The sequence below is a fragment of the Notechis scutatus genome, chromosome 1 (assembly GCF_049901735.1).
Source record: "Notechis scutatus isolate UNSWTSFEM ecotype Mainland chromosome 1, rNotScu1.2, whole genome shotgun sequence".
Classification (NCBI taxonomy): Eukaryota; Metazoa; Chordata; class Lepidosauria; order Squamata; family Elapidae; genus Notechis; species Notechis scutatus.
In genome coordinates, this window is record NC_142009.1 from 300983542 (window position 1) to 301010753 (window position 27212).

Consider the following 27212-nt stretch of genomic DNA (forward strand, 5'->3'; position numbering starts at 1 on the left):
TTATCTTGGCTAATATTCAGAAGCTAAGTAAGATCAATCCTGTTCAGTTTTACATAGGGAGACCACCAGGAAACTAAGCAATCTAGGCGAGACTAGAAAGAAGAAGAGAAGGGCAAACAACTTCCATATCATAGCAACCTTCTTCTGAAAATAATGATCACAACAACAACAAAAACTTGCCAGACTGACAGAAATACAGACATGTCCGATATTTTCTCTTTGCAGTAGTTCAGTTATGGCTATTATACCTGGGCAGCTACAGCTCAGATAACCACAAGGCCTGGATTTGGGAGGAACAGTTCCAGAGGTGGTATTCAGCACGTTCTGACCAGTTCTGGAGAACCATAGTGGAAACCTTGAGTCGTTCGGAGGACCAGCAAATACCACCTCTGACTGGAGATTTTACACTATCCTTCCCCTGCCACGCCCACCAAGCCACGCCCACAAAAATGGTAGTAAAAAAAAAAAGAATCCTACCACAGAATAGTTCAGTGGTGAGAAAGGTTAAGAGATTAGCCTGGGATTACAAAAGCTCATCTTCCAATACTGGCAATATCAGTGACTTGAGGCTGGTCATTCTCTCTTAGTCCAACATGCCTCACAGGGTTGTTTCTATGAATAAAATTAAGAGAGAGCCACATGGAAGGTACTTTACATTCGCACACAAAAATAATGATATTAATACATTAAAAAAGAGGGGGAAAAGCAAAAAAAGATGAATAAGAATTAATAGACATTAAATATTTTTATGTGGATTCTTTTTTAGACCCCTTTTTGTGGATTAGTCTTACACTATACAGGTAGTCCTCAATGTATGACCACAACTGACGCCAGAATTTATGTTGTTAAGTGAGAGATTTGTTAAGGGAGTTTTGCTCCATTTTATGATCTTTCTAGCTACAGTTGTTAAGTGAATCATTGCAGTTGTTAAGTTAGTAACTTGGTTGTTAAATTAATCTGGCTTCCCCATGCAGTTTGCTTGTCAGCAGATCAAAAAAGTAGTTCACATGACCCCAGGACACTGCCACCATCATAAATATGACTCAGGTGTCAATCATCCAAATTTTGATCACATGACCATGAAGATGCTGTAATGGTCATAGGTCTGAAAAATGGTCATAAGTCACTTTTTTCAATGCTGTTGTAACTTTGAATGGTCACTGTTGTAAGTCAAGGACTACCTGTAGTTATTACCTGAAAGGAGGGGTTATGATATTTTGCATATTTATAATATTTGTTTTTGTTTTTATTGTTAGTCAATTGTAGAGAATTTGTTGATGGTGGGTGTTAGGGTTTGGGGATTTACCCCCTAGCAGAGTATTTCAGCAGTAGTCAAGCCAGGCAACCAAAGGAGAGCGGAAGGGCCCCAGAGTATACACACACTGAACACAAACACTGTTTGTAGTTTAAATAGTTTTTAATCCAGTTAGAGTTTAAGCATTATCATTCAGTCCATTAAGTCATTCACAGTATTTCCATCCAGTAAGACTCACTAGTATAGTCCAAGTTAAGAGTCCTTGCAATATCTTTATCGGCTGATAAAGATATCTTCTCCTCCTCCGGTTTCACTCTCCAGAGAAACAAACGCTGGATATTCAGCAAACAGTAGCAAACAATAACAGTTCAGTCACAGGCACTCACAGTCAGTAATCACAGTTAGTCGCAGCAGCACACAGTTACAGCCAGCTCACAGTTACAGACAATAACATACAGCAGACAGCAGTTACAGACAGAGTCAGTAAGTTTTCCAGCTTCTAATGCTTCCTTATATAGTAACTTCTAACCGCACCCTTAATCGGCTAATTGCCTGCTGCATTGTGCTTAAAGTGATAAGCACTTAAACCATGATATCTAAGTTTTATATATTTATTCACCCAAACCATATTTGGTATCAATGTTATACCTAACATACTCCCCTTTTGGGTGAAATAAATATATAATACCTTTACAATCTTATCCCATATTTTTCACAACTCTCCTGGTGCTTACTGGCACCTTGGGCTTTAGTAAAGTTATCAGCTAAATTGTCCTCCGACATACAGTACTCTAGCTGAATCATCTTACTTCTTACAGATTGTCTCACGTTTAGGTATCTTAGATCTGTATGCTTGCTCCTTGTTTTTACTCCAATATTTGTGGCCATTTGAATTGCTGCCTGATTATCTTCATGTATAATTATAGGATAATCTACAGTTATACCTATATCAATTAACATTTGTTTATACATTATTAACTCTGTACATAACAATGATAAACAGGAGAATTCTGCCTCCATAGTAGACAAACTTATATGCTGTTGTCTTATTGACTTCCAGCCTATTAATGTATTACCCAGCATTATGGCTGTTCCTGAAGTCGACTTTCTAGTGTCTCTTTCTGATGCAAAGCTAGCATCTGCATATGCACACAGAATTAAATCACCCTTTGGTTCTAAATACAATGAATAATTCATTGTCTTTTTAAGATATCTTAATATCCTCTTAGCTGCATTCCAGTGTCTTTCACATGGTGCAGAATTGAATCTAGCCAACTGATTCACGCAGTACGATATATCTGGTCTAGACCAATTACTAATATAACTCAAACTACCAATTAAAGATTGATAAATCACCTTATCAAACTCAGGGCTTTGTACATCAGTGTTGCTAAACTCCTGACTCATTGGAGTCTTAGCTGGCTTACAAAGCTCCATCTTGTAATCTTTTAGCAATTTGCTTATCTTATCTTCCTGAGATATCTTAAAACCTTTCAGTGTTTTCTTTATATTCAAACCGAGATACTTCTTTATCTCCCTAATTGCTTGATCTTTATTCTCTTTCCTAATGATGCTATTATTTTATTTGCTTCATCATTAGTTTCAGTTATCAAAGCAATATCATCTGTGAATAGTAATAATAATGATACTTTCCCATTTGTCTCCCTCTTAAACAGACATGGATCGGCTAAACCAGCTTTAAATCCTATATTGTTAAGTTCCTTTACAATATACTGGTTCCATTCATAGCCTGATTGTTTAAGACCATATAGACTTTTCTTTAACAACCAACAATCATTATTATCCTTATTTTCACTTTTAATACCAACAGGTTTTTTCATATAAATAATATGTTTTAATGGGGCGTGCAAGTAAGCAGTTTCCACATCTAGATGGTTAACTATATAGTTTTTACTAGCTGCCCACACTAAAGCTGCCCTCAAGGTTGCTGCCTTAAGACTAGGTGCAAACACCTCATCATAGTCATTAGCATTCTGCCTAAAACCTTGGGCTACTAACCTTGCCTTATGGATTAAATTACCATCCTTATCTGTTTTTACCTTAAATATCCATTTGCAGCCAATGGATTTCTTTCCTACAGGTAATTTGGCATTTTCATACACTTTCATATCTCTCAATGAATTCAGTTCTTATTCATTGCTGCATACCATTTTTCTTTTTCCTTATTAGGATACTTTTTAATTTCTTCTACAGAATTAGGAACTTGATTAATCTGGCACACTGTGTTAGCCTGGTACCTATCAGGCGGTCTAGATACACGTGTAGTTCTTCTGGGAATTACAGGGCTTACAGGAGGACTTTGTTGAACTACTACCTGTTCATCTTCCTCATCCTGTTCAGCTATTGAATCTGTTTCTTCCTTTATGGGCACTATCTCATCCTGTATTTGTCTCTTTACTTTATTTTTAAAATTACAGGGATAACTAATAGAATTTCTATAGGATTCAATAATTACATCTTTATTGGCATCCTGTTCTAATTTCTCCCATCCTTCATGTTCTAGAAATTGGGCACTAGCACTACATAACACTTTAGATGTGCCTTTCTCCCAAAATCTATATGCCCTATGGTTTGCTTGATAACCAACGAAGAAAAATCTTTTAGCTCTATGTTGCCCTTTTTTTCTGAGTTGTGCAGGAATATGCACCCATGCTGGTGCACCAAATGTGTGCAGGTAACTTAGATCAGGTTTCCTGCCATGCCATCTGGTGAATGGTATTTCACCTGTTGTTGTATTAACAACGTTGTTCAATATGTTATTAGCACACATTGTAGCCTCCCCAAAAACTATCAGGTAACCCAGAATCATTTAACATTGTTCTAACCATTGCCTGTAGTGTTTGGCCTCTTCTTTCAATAAAAGCATTATGTTCTGGCCTGTATGGAGCAGACTTCTTATGCTCTATTCCAGCTACCTTAAGTCTGTTCTGGAATTTGTTATTAATAAATTCCGTGCCATTATCTGTCACCAGGGTTATCAGTTGCCGTTTAGACTTTCTTTCAGCAAACCTAAGCCACTTGAAAAATGTTGATATGTTTCAGTTTTGCTTTTCATTAAATAGCAAAACCCATATCTAGAATAATGGTCCATAATGCTCAGTATATATCTAGCACCTCCCATACTGGGTTTCTTTGGACCTATTATGTCTGCAAATACTACTTCTAAAGGTTCTTTTGTTTTGAAACCATTTAGCCTATTTGCAGGCAATACCTTGCTCTTATCTTCACAGCAAACATTACAACGCAAATATTTATCACAAGGTTTTAACCTTATTCCTTCAGATAACTCAACTGTACGTTTTAGCATTTTAAAATTTACATGCCCCAAACGCCTATGCAATAAATGGATACATTCATCATGAGGCTTTATATTATTAAATACAGTTTGAGCCTCCCCTTTCTTACTGTTATCTAAGACATATAATGTTCCATTTAAAGCTGCAGTTACCCTTTTGTTATCTTTTTCAATTATGCAATTATTATCTTTAAAAGTAATTACATAACCTAATTTATCTAATACCCTTACTGAAAGCAAATTAAACTTTAGTTGCGGTACATACAACATTTTTATATCTTGGTTTATGTACGGACAACGTGCAAAACCTTGACCTTTCGCTTTAAGGTTCCAGCCATTGGCAAGAGATATATGTTGAGAACTTGTAGACATTTTTATAAATTTTGTCTTATCTCTTGTGATGCAGTGGGATGCGCCACTGTCAACCACCCATAAATTATTCTTCACATCAGAGTTGCCAAACGTGGCTAGTTCAAATGCTTTCTTTGGCTTTTTTACATTCTGGCTTTTTCTCTTTTGCAGAACCTTGCCAAATGTCCTCTGCCTCCACAATTAAAACACTTTTTAATTGTGTATGCTGTTGAAGATAAATTCTCTTCTTCCAGGTGCTGTACTTTGCTTTGCTGGTTTCTTTCAAACTTTGAAGATAATTTCTCTTCTTTCTTATCTTCTCTCAGCTCGTCACGCTCACGCCTTCTTCTGGCTTCTTCTAGTAGCCTGCCTGTAATCTCGGTTAATGAGAGGCTTTCTTTTGGCAATACCTCTAACGAAGTCACATAGTCATCATAGCTTTGATCTAATGAAGATAATATTATGTAGACTTGTTGCAGTTCATTAAATATAAGCTCTTTTTCTTGCAAATCTTGAAAAATGCTCTTCATACAGTTTAAATGAACTAACATATCTCCATTCCTCTGAAGATGCGTCGAAAAGCTTCCGTGTAAGATTTATATGTGCTCCTACACTGTCCGAACATAAATCTTCCTGAGGTTCTCCCAGCAGTTTGCAGCATTTTCTTCTCCACGAATATGGACAAGCTGCTGATCACAGAGAGTCAGTCCTATGATGCATAAAGCCTGCTCATTCTTCAGTTTAAAGTCTTGTAACTTTTCGTTATCATCATCATTAGCAGGATCCCAGCTACTCACATCAGGTGGGTTTGCTATAATGTCCCACAAACCTTCTCTGCGTAGAAGTAAACTACATTTCATTGACCATGAAACATAGTTTGTTCCATCCAGCCTGGATATCATGGACAGTTGTGACAAATTTACTTGTGCCATTACTCTTCAGATATTTTGACTATTTTAAACTAATTAAAACAGTTTGTTTTTACAGTAATGTGCAACTCACACCAACTCTCTCTGCTATATCCTGGTTAGTTAGACTATGCCGCTGGGCCCATAACCAATGTTAGGGTTTGGGGATTTACCCCTAGCAGAGTATTTCAGCAGTAGTCAAGCCAGGCAACCAAAGGAGAGCGGAAGGGCCCCAGAGTATACACACACTGAACACAAACACTGTTTGTAGTTTAAATAGTTTTTAATCCAGTTAGAGTTTAAGCATTATCATTCAGTCCATTAAGTCATTCACAGTATTTCCATCCAGTAAGACTCACTAGTATAGTCCAAGTTAAGAGTCCTTGCAATATCTTTATCAGCCGATAAAGATATCTTCTCCTCCTCCGGTTTCACTCTCCAGAGAAACAAACGCTGGATATTCAGCAAACAGTAGCAAACAATAACAGTTCAGTCACAGGCACTCACAGTCAGTAATCACAGTTAGTCGCAGCAGCACACAGTTACAGCCAGCTCACAGTTACAGACAATAACATACAGCAGACAGCAGTTACAGACAGAGTCAGTAAGTTTTCCAGCTTCTAATGCTTCCTTATATAGTAACTTCTAACCGCACCCTTAATCGGCTAATTGCCTGCTGCATTGTGCTTAAAGTGATAAGCACTTAAACCATGATATCTAAGTTTTATATATTTATTCACCCAAACCATATATGGTATCAATGTTATACCTAACAGTGGGCATATAAATGTATTGTATCACTGGACAAAGATATGTTGCATAAACACACAATATATCAGATATATCTGCATACTTGGGAGTTGTTTTCACATGCAAGAGGACACTTAATTCAATATGTAGATGGTGCAGTACTAAGTTGGACAAGGCTGAAAATACTTCTTTACTTCCCCTTCAGCAGTATTGCAAAAATGCTAGGCAGCACTTCTAATGAACAGATGGAGGTGCACCAACTCAATTTATAAAAAGAAGGAAACGTTCAAAGAATGAGGACATAGTTGGGATGGAGGCTTTTCAAAACTGCCAAATATTATGGACATATTTGCATCTCTGGAAGTAAATGAAATCATTTGGAAGGAGAAAGTAGAGTACTGATTTAAGGAAGACAAACAGGAGGGAATGCAGCTCCTTGTGCTATTCAAAATGACAAATGCAACAAGGATTTAATGTCTCCTTCAGTATGTCTCTAAACTTGTCCTTATAACTTGGTTGCAAGGACATCAAGACAAAATGTTACAAATATGCAAAATATCAGAATTAACAAACTGAAAAATCTCTGTAATACACCCAGCATAAGGTTACTTCCCCAAAGAGATTAGTAGAATCATATTTCAGTGTCCATCAATTCTTACTTTTCTTTCCTGTCTGCTGTAAGACTGCCATCTGTTGTTCAGTTCCATTACATTTTCGTTGTCTTAAATCCAGTGAATTTTTTAGAAAGCAAGCCTGAATATCTCTCTATCCCAACCAGAATGCTCCCCCAGATGTCCATGCTATGGTTTCACAAATACTTCCCTCCATATTTAAATTTTATTTGTTGGTTCGTTTAATTTAAAACATTTATATAGCCATTATATAACCGTAGTATTAAAATGATAGTATTAAAATAAGCCAGAGAGAGAGAGAGAGAGAGAGAGAGAGAGAGAGAGAGCATGAAATGTTGTATGAAGCTGCATGAAGAGCAAAGGAATAAAAAATTGCTCAATGTAGGTTTACGCTTCTTCATTTTTTCCTAGGTTCTTATTATTTAATCACCACTTATGGGGCAGTAGAACTTATCAAAAGCTATGATAAGATCGCAGGCACTCGACAGCTAAGCACTGAAGTTCAAGATTCGATCCACCAATGGGAGAGACGAAGAACACTTAACAAAGCCCGGGCATCTCGATCATCTGTTCAGGTTTGGAAAGCATGGATCTTTCATTTTATGCATTGATCATCTCAGTCGGTTTTAAAAGAACGGCATATCTTTCTTGTGCAAAGTTTCCAGTAGAGTTTAAAAGCAGAAAGAGTTGATAATATTCTTCTTAACAATTTTGTAAGGCATAAGACCTAATAAGCAGAGTTTTGGAAAATAAATAAGACTCAAATTAAGTACCTAGATACAGTGGTGGGATTCTACCGGTTAGGACCGGTTCGGGCGAATCAGTAGTGCTGGTGAGTATTTGGCTCCGCCCACTCGCCTCTGCTCTTTCCTGTGCTTTATTTCCTGGTTTTTTAGCACAGCTGATTCACGCGGCACAGTGGTTTACCGTGCCTCAACTGTTTTAGTCACTGGGACTGCAGTAGAAGGTAAGTAATTGAGTTGAAAATGGGCTTTTTAAAATTTAGAACATGTGCGCAAAGCGCACACTCACTGAACCAGTTGTTACACCAGTTGAATTGCACCACTGCCTAGTTACCATATAATGAACAAGAGGATTTTTATTATAACTATTTTTAAAGCTTGGGAGAATAAAAGCAGATTTAAACCTTTGTCCTTACAGATAATCAGAGTTGGAAGGGACCTTGTAGGTCATCTAGTTCAATCCCCCCGCCGAAGCGGGAGACCCTACACCATTTCTGACAAATGGGAGTCCAATCTCTTCTTGAAAGTTTCACGTGATGACGCTCTCACAACTTCCAAAGGCAAGCTGTTCCAGTGGTTGATTGTTCTCACTGTCAGAAAGTTTCTCCTTATTTCCAGGTTAAATCTCTCCTTGTTCAGTTTCCATCCATTATTCCTTGTCTGGCTTACAGGCACTTTAGAAAATAGATTGACCCCTTCCTCTCTGTGGCAGCCCCTCAAATATTGGAAGACCGCTATCATGTCTCCCCTGGTCCTTTTCTTCACTAGACTAGCCAGGCCCAGTTCCTGTAACCGTTTTTCATATGTTTTAGTCTCCAGTCCCCTAATCATCCTGGTTGCTCTTCTCTGTACTTTTTCTAGAGTCTCAACATCTTTTTTATAATGTGGTGATCAAAACTGGATGCAGTCCTCCAGGTGTGGTCTTACTAAGGCTTAATAGAGTGGTATTAGTACTTCCCTTGATCTTAACTGTATCCCTCTGTCCATGCAACTTAGGATTGCATTAGCTTTTTTGGCTGCTGCTCCACACTGCTGGCTCATATTTAGCTGGTTGTCCACTAAGACTCCAAGATCCCTCTCACAGTTACTGCTATTGAGCATTTCTACTTTGTGCTGGATGGATAAGAATGAATTATCAGTAGGGTGCCATCACTAAGAAGATCCTTTTTCTGATCACTACCCAGTAAGCACTCTAGAGAAAAGAAGGACTAGGGGTGACATGATAGCAGTATTCCTGTCAGGGCTCCAACAAACCCCCCTCATCCAAAGCAAAAGTCTCTAGCTGCATCTCAGAAAAAATAAATTGGTTGAATAGAAATTGCCATGTTGGTACATGGCTGGGTACAGCCGGTACTAAATCACATCATACATTTCCCCCTTGACCCTGGTCTTTCCCTCACCCTCTGGATGTGACTTCTCCAATAGGACACATCAGTCTCCAAGAGTCATCTATCATGCCCTCCAGTAACCTTCTTATGCTCCAACAACTTTAGGCTGCTGGGTTGATATCTAGGCATTTCAAGAATGCCTTGTTTTCCCACACTCCCTTTTTCTGGCAGCTAAAAAAAACCAAAGGAGTATCTTTTTAGCTGACAATTCCAGGATTTGGGGGACTGCCACAAAGAAGAGAGGTCAATTTATTTTCCAGAGGACAGGAAAAGAAATAATGGGAGAAGCAATCAGGAACTAAGGAGAAACTTCCTAACAGTAACAGTTAACCAGTGAAACAGCCTGCCTTCAGAAGTTGTGTGTACTTGATCACTGCAAGTTTTTAAGAAAAGATTGGACAGCCACTTGTCTGAAATGGTATAGGGTCTCCTGTCTGCGCAGGGGATTGGACTAGAAGAATCCAAGGTCCCTTCTAACTCTATTCTATTCTGATTCTTATAGTATGCTTCGCTTTATTAGAAAACCTCTAAGAAACCACTCCTGACAGTTTAATCAGTTTAATAGCAATAGCACTTAGAGTTATATACCGCTTCACAGCCCTTTACAGCCCTTGCAAAGCAGTTTACAGAGTCAGCATATCACCACCAATAATCTGGATCCTCATTTTACCAATTTTGGAAGGGTGGAAGGCTGAGTCAACCTTGAGCCGGTCAGAATCGAACTCCTGGGAGTCAGCAGAATTACCCTGTAATGCTGCATTCTAACCACTGTACCACTATGACTCTTTTAAACTGAAGAGGTTATTTTCTAATTTTTTTATTCATTTATTTGTGTCCCGCCTTTATTATTTTTATAAATGACTCAAGTTGATGAACATATTCAACACACCTTCATCGTCCTGCTTTTTCCACAACAACAACCAGGGGTGGGATTCAACTGATGTTACTACCGGTTCAGAGATTACATTTCTAAAGATCTTTGAATTCAGAAAAAGATTTAGCACACCGTGAACTAAGTCAGTGGGCTGATAGTAACCAAGTCAAAGGAGATCAAAGGAAGATGAAAGGAGTATAATAAAGGACTATACAGTAAAGATGTCACACTCCAAGATATTTCAGCAGATATCCCTTATTTACAAGAACTATCACTAGTACTAGAAGGTCAAGTTAGAACAGCAGTCTGGTCATTACCAAAGCAGAAAGACTACAGGAGCTGATAGAATGCCAGCTGAAAGATGGCATGCAGAAAAAGAACAATCAGTGAAGGTTCTAAACCAAGCTATACCAACATACCTGGAGAACAAGAATGCCCAGCGGATTGGAAGATAGGTCAATCTGTATCCTATTTCCAAAAAGAGAGAGAAGACTTAACAGAATGTGCAAACTATTATACAATATCCTTAACTCCACATGGTAGCAAAATAATGCTTAGGATTAGAGCAGATTAGAGCCCTGTGTGGAAAAAGAGATGCCAGATGTTCAAGCTGGTTTTAGAAAAAGCCAAGGAATGTAAGGCACTCTTGCTGATGCATGCTGGATAGTTGATGAAAAAAGTACCAAGTCATTATGTGCTTCATTGATTATAGAAAGGCCTTTGATTGTGTCAATCACATCAAGCTGTGGAAAGTGCCCAGAAAAATGGGAATCAAAGAATAACTTATGGTCCTCATGATAAACTTATATACAGGCCAGGAAGCACACTATGGACAGAACATGTTGAAAGAAATTGGCTCCAGATTGGCAAAGGAGTGTGATATGACTGTGCAGTATACACTCCCTTGATTTATTTAACCTATACATTGAACATATATTAAGGAATGTGCGATTAAAAAAAGATAAGTATAGTTTTAAAACTGGAGGAAGACAATGCCAAACTTAGATTACATTGTGAAAGATAAGGATAAGGATACTTCAGTGACAACGAAAGTTAGAATAATTAGAACAATTCTATAGTAATATGTAGTTACCCAGAGTTGCTTTGTACAATGAGATGGACAGCATATACATTTAATAAATAAAATAAAATGAAGACTGGCATTGAAAATTTGTCAAAGAAAAGGATGGGTGTTTCTTTTGAATAATGGAGGGGAAGATGGTTCCTAAGAAAATACAGACTGCAAGCAGTCAATCAATGAGTCATGGGTCAAATAAAAGCTGCTGTCCTCAAGGCAATGATCAACAGAAAGAAATCTGTCCACTTTAGGTATACAATGGGCAAGATGATAGGCTAGAAAAAAGAGATCATGGTGAACTAGGAATAAAAAGGGAACAATGGGGCCCCAATGTTCTTTTGATCTGAAGGCAAATAGATATTGAGACTGTAGAAAAGACAAGGAGCAAAGATGATTAGAGATCTCAAGGAGAAACTGTACGATGAATGATTGCAGCAACTAGGTATGTTTAGTCTAACTAAGAGAAGGATTAGGGATGTCATGATAGCAGTCTTCCAATATTTAAGGGGCTGAGAAGAGGGAGTCAACCTGTTGACCAAGACACCTGAGGGCAGGACAAGAAGTAATGGATGGAACATTATGGGGAAAAAATCCAACCGAGAATCAAGGAGAAATTCCCTAACATTAGGAACAATTAATTATTGAGACAGCTTGACTCCAGAGACACTGGTTACTCCAACATTGGAAATTTTTAAAAAGAGTTTGGATGACCATTTGGATGGAATAGCATAGGGTCTCCTTGCTCAAGCAGGGGGTTGAACTAAAAGAACTCCAAGGTCCCTTCTTTTTTTCTGTCATTCTGTTATCCTGTTAAAGTCTGTGTTAGATCTGTCATCAACTCTTTAAATCAAATGCATCTTTTCCTGGGATGATACTGCAGGTGGAAAAGTACAGTAGCTGTACCCAATTCTGGGTAAAGATGGCACTGCTTTGAAGGAGTTTAGTACAGTCTTATATGAGCATCAACCGTATGGTCTGAAATGCCTTTTTGCCTTTGAAACCAAGGCACTGCACAGCCTGGAAAAACAATAGATAAGGCTGATGAATACCATCAAGGCAATTGATCAAAAGTCCTTAGAATAGTTTACATGTTGTTGTTTAAAAAAAACAACAGGCAATGATAGTGGGCATATGATGGTGCAACCATTATGAAACCTGACTCAGTGCCACCTATTTGTAACTTTTGAGCTGCCCTAATATGCAATTTAGCATTTAAGATTTCCTGCCTTTCAACCACAAGGTGGCAGCAAACATTATTTTCCCCCCAAATAACAAGCTTTGCATGTCTATATCCCGGGAGTATCTTGTTTTTGTGCTATTTGTACACATTGTAAATAAATAGTTCTTCAGATATTACAATCAAAAGTTGCCTTCTGAATCTCAAATCTTTTCAAGCTATGAGGAATTTGATCAAAACAAAGGGTTTTATCCCAGGCTGAAGACTGTTTGCCTATCTTGCTATGCATTGTCTACCCTGAGTAGCAGCTCCTTTTATTCCCCCGTGTTAAATATTAAATTTCAAGATCAAACATTAAAATACAATCTAACATAAAAGGGAGAAGGGAGAATGAAATAATAATACAAAATAAAAGTGAAAGAAAAAAAATACAGCAACCAAATTTTTAACAAATATGATCTTCAACCTACGGTCCCTGTCCTATTGTCCCCATTTATTCGTACCTATTTGCTGTATTCTTACTCATGTTTATACTTATACCTATTACCTTGTAAGCAATTGACAAATCAAATCAAATAAAAATAAGCTTTCTTTTAGTTCAGAGAAAATAACCATATAGCAACCTCTCCCTAAATTTAAACAGATAATATTAATAAAGTCCTTAATCAACACTCTAAAGTGCCAATGTTCTTAAAATATTTTTCTCCTAACTTTAACAAATGTTAAATTGTCAAATATATGTAAAACTTTATATTTAAAAAGCTACAATAAGACCACACAGTAAGTAGTTGACTTATGATCACAATTGAAGTCAAAATTTCTATTGCTAAGCAAGACAATTGTAAGTGAGTTTTGCTGCATTTTATGACCTTTCTTGCCACATTTGTTAAGTGAATCACTGGAGTTGTTAAGTTAGTAACAGGTTGCTAATTGAGTCTGGCTTTGACTTTGCTTGTCAGAAGGTCGCAAAAGGCGACCACGTGACATCAGACACAGCAACTGTCCTAACTATGAACTATGTCTGAATTTTGATCATGCGACCATGGGGATGTTGCAACAGTCATAACAGAGGTGGTATTCAGCAGGTTCTGACCAGTTCTGGAGAACTGGTAGTGGAAATTTTGAGTAGTTCGGAGAACCGGCAAATGCCACCTTTGACTGGCCCCACCCCCCATCTATCCTCTGCCTCCCAAGTCCTAGCTGATCGGCTGGGTCTTCTTTTGTTGCCCTGCGCAGGAGAATGGAGCTGGAAAGCAGGTTAGTGGGATCTGAAGGAAATGGGATTTTGCAGTAACCTTCCCCCAGGAGTGGGGAGGGAATGGAGATTTTATAGTATCCTTCCCCTGCCACGCCCACCAAGCCACGCCCACAGAACCAGTAGTAAAAAATGTTGAATCCCACCACTGAGTCAAAAGCGTGCAAAATGGTTATAAGTCCCTTTTCAGTGCCGTTGTAACTTTTATCAGTCACTAAATGAACGGTTGTAAGTTGAGGACTACCTGTATACTTTTTGGCTGCTTTCCTGAAAAATAATTCCTGCTTCATAGTTTCAGGCAAGACATTTTTTTCAGCCCTGTCAGAAGTAGAATTAAATCTAGGGCCTTCTGCACGGAAAGCATTCATTACTTGTGTAGAAAGTTAGCACCCACCCCTCTCCTAGAAGAATGAAATATTCTAGTAAATATTGAAAAGACAGAATATTATATTTCCCTGGATGAGAAAAGGAGAAACATGTTTTAAAGACAAAGCAGCTTCCTGCAGTTCCCTGCCCCCACTTCAGCTTCAGGGTGATGGGATTAAGACGTGGCCCTCAGGACATGATAGGATTACCCATCTCACCATATGGCATCTGAGAAGATTGCATTAGCCAGCACTCAGGTGAAGCCATGTGGTCCAGACAAAGCCTACAAAGTTAGCTAAGACCCCCCCGCCCCTGGGAGTCTGACAGCCAATGGGATACATTTCTTGCACAGGAACAGGAAATACTAAGGTGGGGCCCAACCGAGGGTGTAAAACCAAGGGATTCTCAGCATCTCTTCCCTTTTTCGCCCAGGGGCTCCGAGGCATGTGGTCCTGTCCACCATTAAACCTTCTTTCCAAGTAACTTCCATGAATCTAGTGTCTTTTCCCCCACTTGGAACTGAACCCAGAAGGATATTTCTTCCAACAATTGGTTTAATTAAAGTTTAGAACACGTGAGAATCTTTAACCTTTTTGAGGACATCCAACAGACTCTCTCCTTCCTCAGATCATATAACTAAAAATCATGAACTCCTTCCACATGTCTTTATAGGACCTGACTTTCAATTACTTAACTATCTTGATCCAGGCTTGTACTAAAGCTAATAGTGCTGAAGCTCTGCAGTATCTACTCTTTTATACTTGACCCACATTGTAATGTTTTCTTCCACATTTTTAAACCTTTAAAATCACATTTTTACCATAGTATCATTTCTGTTTTAACTGTAGGAAGTTAGCACCCACACCTCTCCTAGAAAATTGAAATATCCTAGGAAATATTAAAAAGGCAGAATATTTCCTCTAAAAAGAGTAGAAACTCAGAAGGAGAAACTCACCTCAGAAGCAGAAGCTCACCCCCACCTTTGTTAATAGGTGGGCCATTAAGGCCTGGGCCAGAATACTTTACATAACAAAGATCTCCAGGTAAAGCTATAGCAATTGCTCAAAAGCTCTTTCAGTGCATCATCATCCAGCAAGGCTCAACCAAGCCTGGAACTCAGGACAGCCTACAGAGTTGCCCCTGCCTACAAAGGACAGCCTATAGAGTTGCCCCCTCATGGGAGTCTGACAACCAATCAGAATACAAGCTCAAGTTCAAATCCCAACAAAGGTTATAAAACCCAGGCACTCTCAGCACCTCAGCCCTTTTTTCTTGATCTCTTCCTTCACCTTGAAGCATGTGATCATCCTTCCTTTTCACTCTGGAGCTCCAGGCCATGTGGTCCTGTTCACCATTAAACCTTCCAAACAGCCTCCAAGTTTCCAGAGTCTTTTTCCCCACTTGGAGCTGAACCCAGAAGGATATTTCTTCCAACATAACTTTTAGAAATTTATTAAAAGCAGTTTGTTAGTTTTTAATGAATTGTATTCCAATTTTTGGTGGGAAAAAAAGCCTGACAGGAATTGTATGCATAAATAGAGTTGCATTTTAATAGAGTCAGGATGAGTATTGATGTTATTTCAAAAGTGATCTTCCTTTTTTCCAGGATTTCATTGCAATTTCTTTTATGGAGGCCGAGGCCAAAGCAAGGACCCTGGCATATCAGACCAATTCCACAACTCACCAGCTGATTCAGCAGTGCGCTGAGAAATTTGAAGTCTCAGAGCCCCAGGACTATGGGCTGTTTGTCCAAGTTGATAACAAAACTATGCAGATGGATGATGACGCCCTCCCTCATCAGATCAAATCCCATCTGCTGAATAAAGAGCCCAGGCTGACTTTCTGCTTTATTTATAAACAACTTAGTGGAGAAGAGTCACCAGTTCCAGTTATCAAGGACACAGATGCCTTGTAGCAGCAAGGCTACTCTCTTGAAGCAAACTTGGTTTAGAAGTTTCTTCTTCCAAATCATCTCTTCCAGCAGCAGAAACTCTCCAAAATACAGTTTCTGCTCTGGGTGGTGACATGGATAGCATATGCAACCCTCCTCTGGGGCATTCACTTGACAGAATTCATATGCAGTCATAAATGGAATACCCAAGGAAAGTTCATTTTTGGAAGGAAAACAGCAACAACCCTTGAATAATAGTTTGGAGCTTCAAACCATAAATGGATGGTGTTGATGCCGCTGTCAGGGTTCTGGCGATCTCCCTAATTAAATCATGAGCCTCGAGCCATAGTTGACAGCCAGATTCCCTGGCACAAAGTAAATGGTCTTGAAGTTATGGACCTCCTGGCAAATTGTTAGACATTGTAGCATCATTGCCTCAGTGTATAATAGAAAGGGTGCAAGTCAATTTTGATGGTCATCACAGAAAATCCAAATTGATTGGATTTCCCTTTAGTAGAACAAAAAAATAATAATGAATTAAGTAGCTCAGAGTATTTAGATTCTCACATATCCCGTCTGAGATGCCCTACAATGCCATCCAATGGTAAACTGACGTGGGAGGCTGTAGATGTCTGTGCACTTACGTAAAATCTCAGTGTATCAATATAGTACCTACTGAAATTAACAACAAAAAAATCTGACAGGCCATCTCTCATATTTTTTCTATGTCTTTGTTATATTCTCTATTTGCACACATTGTATCACAGCCAATTCAAACCCATCTTTATATTTCCTGGTACAAAATATTTGCCATGAATACACAATTGACAGTCAAGAGTCTGGCCATAAATTAATGTAGAAATGTTTTCATTCCATGTCTCCTCTATCTCCATTATCGTTCATAAATTCATTCTTAGGAGTGTATCAGAAAGCAATTTTGCACCAGTAATTTACTTCTCAAAGGAGAAGAACTATATGCCCAAAGTAGAAGCTTTACTTTTGCATGTCAAGCCTTCTATATAGGACTGACAATGATACCTGTTAAAAACCAAGGAGAACCGTTGACAGGCAGATTAGGGGTGTGTGCCAGAGTCTAACTCTGCATAAGGTAACCCACCTTTATACCTGGATGAAGAAGGAAAGCAACAGCATAAGAAATGACAAGAATGGAGAGGGCAAAGAAAAAGAACATTATTATAACAAAAGTTTTCACGAATCACAGACCACTTCATTTATTTATGTCTTTAAGCTGTCATACGATTCCTCATTGTTATAACAGGGGCTATGAAAAAAACAGTTGATTTGAAGAATCATTGTTGTCTTCTATTGTTGGTCCTCTGTAAATTTTGCTCTGGGTACAGAATGTGGCTCTTCAAAGCTCTACACAATAATACAAAGCAAGAGACACAACCTGGCCATGAGAAGCTGAACTAACGTAAGGATGATGGTTTTCTCATATGAGTCTCGTTCAGCAATAATACAAAGTTGTGATGGTACTGAATGAATTGTACTTGCAACTGGTCCTTGAAGTTTTGATAGTGATCTGGGCATTTGGCAACTTGTTTGCACTTATGATGCATCTCATAGTCACGTGGTCCCAATTGGAACTTTCCTTGTTGGCTTCCCACAAGCAAAATCAATGGGAAAGGTGGTAAGTCACTGTGGTCTTTGCATGTTTGCACTCTTCTCACACCTGCTTCCCACTCACCATTCCCCACCCAGCAGCCATCCTGCACTTTCACTGTGCCTTGTGGGCTACTTACATAGGTAAGTAGCCTCCCCTTCTGGGAAGCTACTTACCTACCTGTTGGTCTGCTTGTGAGTCTCCTGGGACTCGCTTAGCAAGCTGCAGTCCTCACCAAACAATAACAATGGGGAAGTGCCAGGATTGCTGTCACATGATGTCACATTTAGTGAAAGAAATTTCAGTCCCATTTACTGTTATTAATCAAGGAATACCTATATCTGTTTGCCTATTTTGTTTGGCATCTAATTTTGGCAGCTGTTTGGCTTACCATTGATCAGTTAGGATACTGAACTGCTCTGGCAGAGCCTGAAATCAATAGGTAGTTTTGTTAGGTAGCTCTGCTGGACTGATATATTGTCATCTCAGTGTAAGAGGCCTTTTCTGCCACACAAAAAATGTACCTTCCAGTTATGTATGATTTCTTTTAAATCTGATATTGAGAAGTATGTCATCTTTATCATAGCATTTTGTAAGATCTGTGCTCTAAGAAGACCTTCAGAAATGTATTTATTTTCTTGATTTATACTGTGTATTTTAAGGTAATGGAAACCGTGTTAACAAAGACTTTGGAGTGGAAAAGCTTTAGTCACCCAGATAGTCTCTCTTCAGTCCTCTTATATCAGTCTGATAAAGCAGTTTAGAAGGCCACAAGATAACCTTTTGTACTCAGGGTCTAGAAGTGATGTGGCTACTTGTATGAATTGTCTGTATCTCTTCAAATAATTCTGCATTATTGTGTGAGTTTATAATATAAACCATGTGTTGTCTGAGGACATTCCTCCTCCCAGATATGCTTGTTTTCTATCATTGTCAACTTTGCCATTAAATTCCCATTCAAAAGATTTAAATTTGCTTTAAATATTCCTTAGTACCAAAAAATAATTGTGGGGTTGATTGTAAACGTATAAAATGTTGAGAGCACCTTACATAATGACTGCGGTGGAAACTGGCATGGCAAGGTAACTCAAAAAACGCTCATTTTCCAGAAAACAAATTTAATGAGTTTGATTCATATAATCCCATAGGATGTTCTGATCCCTCAATTCTCTCCTTTTTTATTTTTCTGGACAGATGAGCACATTTTCAAACTAGATAACATGACAGCTTTCCATTTATTTATGGAATCTTTTTTAACAAGTTAGGCACAGGAAACATAGTGGGATACTAAAGGAAATATTCTTAGGGTGACTGGTACCTAGAGCTACTAAGCTATGAATCCCTGGGCCATAGATTTGAAATGTGATTTAAGAAAAGAAGAAAAGAAAATAACCTTGGACTTAAAACAGAATAGACAGGTATGGGTCCTAAAGAGAGGAGAGGAGCAATCAAGAAGAACAGCCAGTCCAAAGCACTGTATTCAGCTGCATGAACACCATATACTATACCATGTACTATAGCTTCATGCCAGTGAAAAATTTACTACCGGTTCTGTGGGCGTGACTTGGTGGGTGTGACATGGCTTGGTGGGTGTGACTTGGTGGGCGTGGCAGGGGAAGGATACTGTAAAATCTCCAGTCAGAGGTGGTATTTGCAGGTTCTACAAACTACTCAAAATTTCTGCTAGGTTCTCCAGAACTGGTCAGAACCTTCTGAATACCACCTCTGCTTCATGCTCAAATTGCTTGCTGGGGATCAGTCTTAGACCAGCCCAAACTGTGTTTGGACTAAATAATCTTTACACCTGGTCCATTTTCTGTATGAGTTACAGCAAGGAAGTGAGTGGAAACTGAACACCAAGTCTTTCTCTTTTTCTCATGTGGTGAACTGATGCCAAGATAATTTTTTCTGGTCGTGGGGAACCATCTTGGCTGACCTAATGCTTCTAAATTCAACTCTGGTTTCAGGCAGTATAGTAATTCTCTTTTGTTTTTGCTTAGAAATAAAAGCAGGACAGATTCTTGTATAACAGGAAAAATATAAGCTAACCAAGAGGGTAAGGCTGTGATAATTTGTTCTACCTAATACAGGACAATTAATTTGAAGAAGTGTCAGTAATGACCTGTTTGAATGTCTATTTAGTCTAAGTGCAATTTAAAGGTCAGGACCAGGATCAAAAAATTGAAGAGAAGCTTATCTCCTTTATTTTGCTAACTTAAAGTTAAGACTTTAAGTATAATTTTTCAGTGTTTCCTAATTTCAAATTGTGAGAAAATGTGCCTTCAGTTTCCAAGACTCATGGTGAGATGGTTTCCAGTGGCCTCACAAAGAGATTTCAGGACCCAGAGGTTACTCATCCTTGATTTAGGAAATAGACTGAGAAGGCATACAGTATCTTGTTATACTGAGATCTGTTAGCTTTCTTTGTTGTTGTTCAATCGCTAAGTTGCGTCCAACTCTTTGTGACTCCAAGGACCATAGCATGTCCGACCACTTTCTTGTTCTCCACTGTCTACTGGAATTTGCCCAAATTCATGTTCATGAGTCAATGACATTAATTTATCACTAACCTGTCCCCTTCTCTTTTTTGCCTTCAATAGTCCACAACATCCCAACAAAAATAGCTTTCAGTATAGTTTTTTTTATACTTTTAAGATTTACGTGTACACATACAAATCAGCAAGTGCAAATTGTATGTGAATTTATGTCTTTTACAAGTTGTCATAAGGGGAAAACCCTCTGACACAAGATTAAGGTGTTTCAAGATGTCTATGAAATGAAGAAAGCTATGAATATTCTGATTGCTGTCATAGACCAGAATTGAGGGCCAATCTCAGACAGTCCCAAAAGCTTCAAGTGGGGTTCTAAGAGATTTCAACGTTTTACAAAATATAATTTTTATAAGACAAAAAGAAAAGACTATTATATCCTTGACTGGAAGATAATCATGTAAACTATGTTTAGCTTACTGACTATAAATATGAAGAAAATCATGTCAGATTCCATTTTTGTCTTGGCCTCAAATCGTGGCTGTCTGGAAGCAGGTCCCAGGAGGGGGGACAAAGGACAAATTTGGCTTTTGACCAAGAAAAAGTTGCATACTTCTGTTCCGGATTCTGGAACTAAAGCAGCAGCAACAGCAGTTTTATTGACATGAGACACTGTCATGTGAAAAAATAGGTGGAACATTCCTCTAGTGACTTAATTATTCACATGACTTATCAGCTGATGGTGCAAAATTAACTCAGCTTTGGAGAACTCTGGCCCTCTAAATTAGTCACCTTGTGTAATTTGGATAAACATCTGTCTTTTTTTTTTCACATATGAAATAGGGGAATCTCACTGGAAAAATTTACAATTCATTATAAAAGTTAAATCAAGACTTCACTTAAATCAAGGCTCACTTCACAGTGAGCAAAGCAGAGCCCTTTTCACCTGACACATAAATCAGCCATGCCCTGAATGGGGATTCCCATTGCTCTTCCTGTTCAGATTCCTTTGCTGATGTGTGACAAGATTTTGTTTAATGAATTGGAACTTGTACTTTTAAAAACAGCATGGTTTTTAAGGAAAAAGTGACAAGTCTAGCTAGTTCAAAGAAAAAGAGGATGAAGAAACACAGGCTCCTAGCAAACTGTTTTTTTTTTAACTTAGAACAGGGCTGTCAAACTTCCGGCCTGCAGGCCAGATGCATCATGCGCCGGCCACAACAGAGATGGTATTTAGCAGGTTCTGACCAGTTCTGGACAACCAGTAGTGGAAATTTTGAGTAGTTTGAAGGACCGGCAAATACCTCTGGCTGGCCTCACTCCCATCTATTCTCTGCCTTCCGAGTCCCAGTTGATTGGCTGGGTCTTCTTTTGTTACCCTGCACAGGAGAACAGAGCTGGAAAGCAGGTTAGTGGTATGGAGTGGGAATGGGATTTTGCAGGATCCTTCCCCTGCCACGCTCACCAAGCCATGCCCACCACACCAAACCCATCATCCCACAGAACCAGTAGTAAAAAATGTTTGAATCCCACAACTGGGCCACTCCCATGCCCGGTTTAGCAAAAGGGAAAAAAGTCCAGATACATCACATGATTCTGCTGTGACCAAGTGAATTTGACACTCCTGACTTAGAGGAATGCATCTGTAAAGATGTATAAGATTTTCACTTTCAATTCAAATATCAAAGGAGAAATTTGAAACCAGCCTGTGGCCCTTTAACAGATAACAGATAATCAGAGTTGGAAGGGACCTTGAAGGTCATCTGGTCCAACCCCCCACCCAAGCGGGAGACCCTACACCATTTCTGACAAATGGCAGTCCAATCTCTTCTTGAAAGTCTCAAGTGATGGCGCTCCCACAACTTCCGAGGGCAAGCTGTTCCATTGGTTGATTGTTCTCACTGTCAGAAAGTTTCTCCTTATTTCCAGGTTAAATCTCTCCTTGTTCAGTTTCCATCCATTATTCCTTGTCTGGCCTACAGGCGCTTTAGAAAATAGCTTGACCCCTTCCTCCCTGTGGCAGCCCCTCAGATATTGGAAGACCGCTATCATGTCTCCCCTGGTCCTTCTCTTTACTAGACTAGCCAAGCCCAGTTCCTGCAACCGTTCGTTGTATGTTTTAGCCTCCAGTCCCCTAATCATCCTGGTTGCTCTTCTCTGTACTTTTTCTAGAATCTCAACGTCTTTTTTATAATGTGGTGAGCAAAACTGGATGCAGTACTCTAGGTGTGGTCTTACTAAGGCTTAATAGAGTGGTATTAGTACTTCCCTTGATCTTAACTGTATCCCTCTGTTAATACAATTTAGGATTGCATTAGCTTTTTTGGCTGCTGCTGCACACTGCTGGCTCATATTTATCTGGTTGTCCACTAAGACTCCAAGATCCCTCTCACAGTTACTGGTATTGAGCCTGGTTTCACCTAGTCTATATGTGTACTTTTGGGTTTTTTTGCCTAAGTGTAGGACTTTACTTTTCTCTATATTGAATTTCATTTTATTAGATACGGCCCAGTGTTCTAGTCTGTAAAGATCCATCTGGATCTTGAGCCTATCTTCTTGGGTGTTAGCTATTCCTGCCAGCTTAGTATCATCTGCAAATTTGGTAAATTCCCCTTCTATTCCCTCATCTAAGTCGTTAATGAAGATATTGAAGAGTACTGAGCCTAAGACAGAACCTTGTGGCACCCCACTGCTTACTTCCCTCCATGTAGACTTAGACCCATTAAGGACTACTCGTTGAGTACGGTTTGCCAGCCAGTTGCAAGTCTATCTAGTGGTGGTGCTATCTATTCCACTTTTTCTTGCTTACTAAGAAGTAGGTTGTGGTCTACTTTGTTGAATGCCTTGCTGAAATCTAAATATATTATGTCCACAGTATTTTGCTGGTCTACTAATTTAGTCACTGTGTTGAAGAATGAAATAAGATTGGTTTGGCATGATCTGTTTTTAACAAACCCGTGCTGACTGCTAGTTATTACTTTACTTGTTTCTAGATGTTGGCAGATCTGTTTTTTTATTATCTTTTCCAGTATCTTCCTGGGTATTGATGTTAGGCTGATTGGTCTATAGTTTCCTGGGTCTGTTTTTTTTCCTTTTTTGAAGATGGGAACCACATCAGCTCTTTTGCAGTCCTTTGGTGCTCCAGGATTTTTGAAAGATACGGTGCAGTGGTTCTGAGATGACCTCTGCCAGCTCCTTTAAAACTCTGGGATGTAATCTGATCTTGATGAAAACAAATCACCTGGAATTTGTTTTCATCAAGATCAAGACAGGTGTTCTCTTACTATTTTTTTTTTTTTGCTTATTTTAACTTTTATTTCTGGTCTGTCTTTTACAGTTATGTTTTTGGTGGGTTGAGCTATAGTTTCTTTTTGCGTGAAGACGGATGCAAAGAATGAGTTAAGCAGTTCTGCTTTCTCTCTGTTGCCTGTTACTTCCTTGCCATCTTCTCTCTTTAGTGGACTGACTGTTTCCTTGATTTTTTTCTTGTTATTTATATGTTGGAAGAAACTTTTTTAAAAATTATCTTTGACTTGCAAGTCTTTGTTCATTCTGAGCCTTTGCTATCCTGACTTTGACTTTGCAGATTCTGACTATCTGCTGATATTCTGCCTTAGTTGTATGTCCTTCTTTCCATTTTTTGTACTTGTCCTTTTTTTCTTTCAATTTGCCAGAGAGATCTTTGTGCAGCCATGCTGGTTTCTTCTTGGATTTCTTGTTTTTCTTTCTCAGTGGTATTGTTAGGATTACTTGTTTTCCCATCTGCTTTGGGAACTGCTTTGTTGCTGTTCGATGGATCCTGTTTCAGAAACTCTGCTGATGGAATTCTATTTTTTTTCCACATGGTTATATATTACTAAAATTAACTGGGGGAGTGGCAAGGGGTATTGCATGGAAACAATGAAATTATTTAATTTTGAACGTATGTTTACTTTTTAAAATATTTCACTCATTTCTAATACACACATAGATGATTGTGAAAGCACTCAAAAGACATAAACAATTAGGGATTAATTTGTTATGCAAACATTATGCAACATCCTTGTGTACAGGATTGGCTAAGCTAATTCATACATGAATAAAGAAGTCTTGAATCGCTCTCATATACACTGAACTGGAACCAATCAACTGCTAGGTGGCAAGTAATCTTGCATTCCATTTACACCCTAATTTTATTTAAAAAAATATGGCATTTGGAAAAGGCAAATTATCTACCCAAGTAAGTTTCAACTGAATGTCACCAAGCAAACATGGAAAAGTTGAACTGACAATTCCAGATTCTCTAGGCTACTGGGGCCCTGGACAGAAAGTCCACAATAAACATTTTTCCTCTTTTATCTTACTAAGTCTGAGCTACCTAATATAAATCTGTAGCAATGCTACACTTGTATTGCTGCCATGACAACTAAGTGAAGGTGTCTGTGAAGTCACCAGGAGTCAAGCACTATTTGAAGGAAAACTTTCCCCTGTAGAAGCCAAATAGCAGAAGCAGGAGGGGGAAGAAAATGGAAGTGAAGGATCTTTTATTCCTATGTGGTTCCAAAGATGCAAAGGCTGTCTGACTCAACAGATATGATTTTTACCTGTGCTAAGAAATTGGAATTCTATCATTTACCTGGGAATAAGCGTCCTTTATCATATAAATAGCAATTTATCCATTTTACAGAAAAATGTGCTTTCATAAATGGCTTTTGCATTAGCCCAGAGAGAGAATTTCTGGAGATGGAGAGTAGATAGAAGTTGTTGTATCAGATTTGTGTAGTGAATTTATTCATTTTCTGGGATTAGACACCAATGTAGGTGTCCATTCCCATAAAGTCACAGAACTCAGAAGCCAGGAAACCTAAAATCCTTTCTTCAATGAGAAATCATTGTGGTTTCTAAACTCCAGCATTTTCAGCTGAAAACAAACTTCCAAGTGCCCATTTTTTTAGCGAAGACTAAAGACAAACTCCTAACTCTACATTGCTAGCTCAATTCTGCACCACTGGGACCCCCATTCCATATTAAATATTGGAGATCTCCAGGACAAGGAAAAATATAGTTAGCCCTAGGTAGTTTGGTTTTCATTCATCTATCATAGAGTTGGAAGTTAGGGTATCAAGTCCACTTGGATCAATGTAGAATGTTTCAGAAGAAACATCTATGCATATTTTGGACTCGAAATCTGAATTAAAAACAAACATATCAACCACTATTGGAAAGCAGTGCTATTAGTTAAAGTTCAATTTAATAAATTCAGATTCTAAGTCTAAGCAATGAACTTCCAACTGCCCTTGAAAGATGAGGGATGGGATATATGATCCGAGGAAGGAAAAAGTGCAATGTCTTGTTTTTTAAGGAGGAAGTCATTTAAAACTCAGACAAAGCTAACAGCTGCAGGAAAGCCTATTAGCTTATTAAGGTTTTTAGAGAACATAGGTCATAGGATCAAACCATGTTACCTAGTTCAGCAATTCTGTATTGCCTAATGATTTGCTAGAAGCAAAAGCAAGTAGGAAAAGCAAACAAACAGGCCAGTAAATGTTTAAGAGGGAAAGATTGGGTAGGGTGGAGGGAAAGTGGTGAAAAAGAATAAGGCCCAACTTTTATTTGAATTGGAAACTGAAATTGTGAAAACATGCTGTGGGTATTCTCTCCCAACTGGTTTCCTTGCCAGAAAACCTCTTTTGGGTGGCTGTTATTCTTAATACACCCCACAGATGGATCAGCTGAAATCTTGGTTCAGAACAAGCAGTTTGATTTGATGCCTTTTTTTTGCTAGTCAGCGTGGTATCTCTATAACACAGCCTTTTCACAGTTTAGCATATAAAACATTTTGGGCTTTTAATATTCTCTGAAAATATTTAATATTCTCTGGAAATGTTTGAACTACTGCAAAATAATGTTTTCACGGGGCATTAGAAATGAAGCATCAAAGGTACCGTATGTTGAACACAGCACAACTAATGCAGTAACTTTCAACTTCAGCAAGTTTATGATGTGTACACTTCCAACTCTCAGAATTAATATGTCTGCACATCATAAACTTACTGAAGTTAAGAAACACTGGGCTAAAAGTATGGGAAAATTTTAGGAACTGTATAGTACAGTTTTTATAAAGAAAATTTAATGGGCAAATCCCAACTGCAGCCCTCAGATTTCCCCATATTTGGGTCTCCTGGGAAGGGGATTTTAAGTGAAAAAAATAGATACCTTGTTCCTGTGCAAACTTTAAACCACTTGTTTTACTTACTGAAGCACTAAAAGTCCCCAAATCACGGACCAACCACTTCTGCTAAGTCATAAGATTAACATCCCATTTTCTATAGTCTCCCAGACAGGTCAGGAAGTACCCTCCCACCTCCACACACCCCCCCCCAGCTAAGATTCAGGTGGGTCAGAATGTGTGTGTGTGTTTAAAAAAGTCAAAATGGCAACCACAACTGTATAGCTGGAACTCTTTTTACATGGATCATATGTGAAATTGTTGTAACAAGGGCAGGGCCCTAATCAGTCATGGCTGCCATATTGACTGTACCCCTGCTTTCAGTAGCAGGATAAAAGCAACTTGGATCAAGGAAACAAATAGTATGAATATTAGGTTTTCGGGTAAATGCCATTTACTAAGATTCACAAGATTGGCATGAATGGAGTATGTATTTTTATGACAGCAGATCTCAAATAATTCAGTCTTTTGGAATCCTCCTTCTTACTAAGCTAGCTAATGAAGAACCCTTACTTTTCAACATGAAACTCTTGGCTGCTGGGGAGGGAATTATCTTCAAGTGCCACAAAAGACACAGTAATTAATGCTAAAATAGAGTTCAAATCTCTGCCCAGCTGATTTCTTTGTACAGGTATAAGGACAAAGAATAACTTTGTTGTTTGCTTCAGGAAGCCAGCAGAATAATTTCCAGATTAGTTTTATTGGAAAAACTCCATTTCATGCTAACTTCCCTGGTATTATTAATTTTCTCTTCAAGGAACATTTCCTAAACTCTTGGAGAACCCCAAAAATTCCAGAAAACAGTTCAGGTTCCTCAGTAAAAGCTTAAATACACATATTATAGGTAGAAATTCTTATGCAATAACATATCGCCCATTTAAACACAAAAACTATAGAAGCACACAAA

The 27212-nt window shown here is 38.5% G+C and overlaps 1 protein-coding gene across 4 annotated transcripts in view; it reads left to right on the forward strand.

Annotated features, from left to right (window-relative positions):
* RIN3 (Ras and Rab interactor 3) overlaps positions 1-18579 on the forward strand; it is a 96604-nt gene extending 78025 nt beyond the window's left edge. For all 4 annotated transcript variants that reach the window (XM_026679207.2, XM_087952087.1, XM_087952086.1 and 1 more), the window contains 2 exons: positions 7624-7787; positions 15700-18579. In XM_026679207.2, the coding sequence (XP_026534992.2) occupies positions 7624-7787; positions 15700-16008 (473 nt within the window). In that variant the 3' untranslated portion in view covers positions 16009-18579. The remainder of the gene's footprint in view (positions 1-7623; positions 7788-15699) is intronic.
* Positions 18580-27212: the final 8633 nt, after the last annotated feature.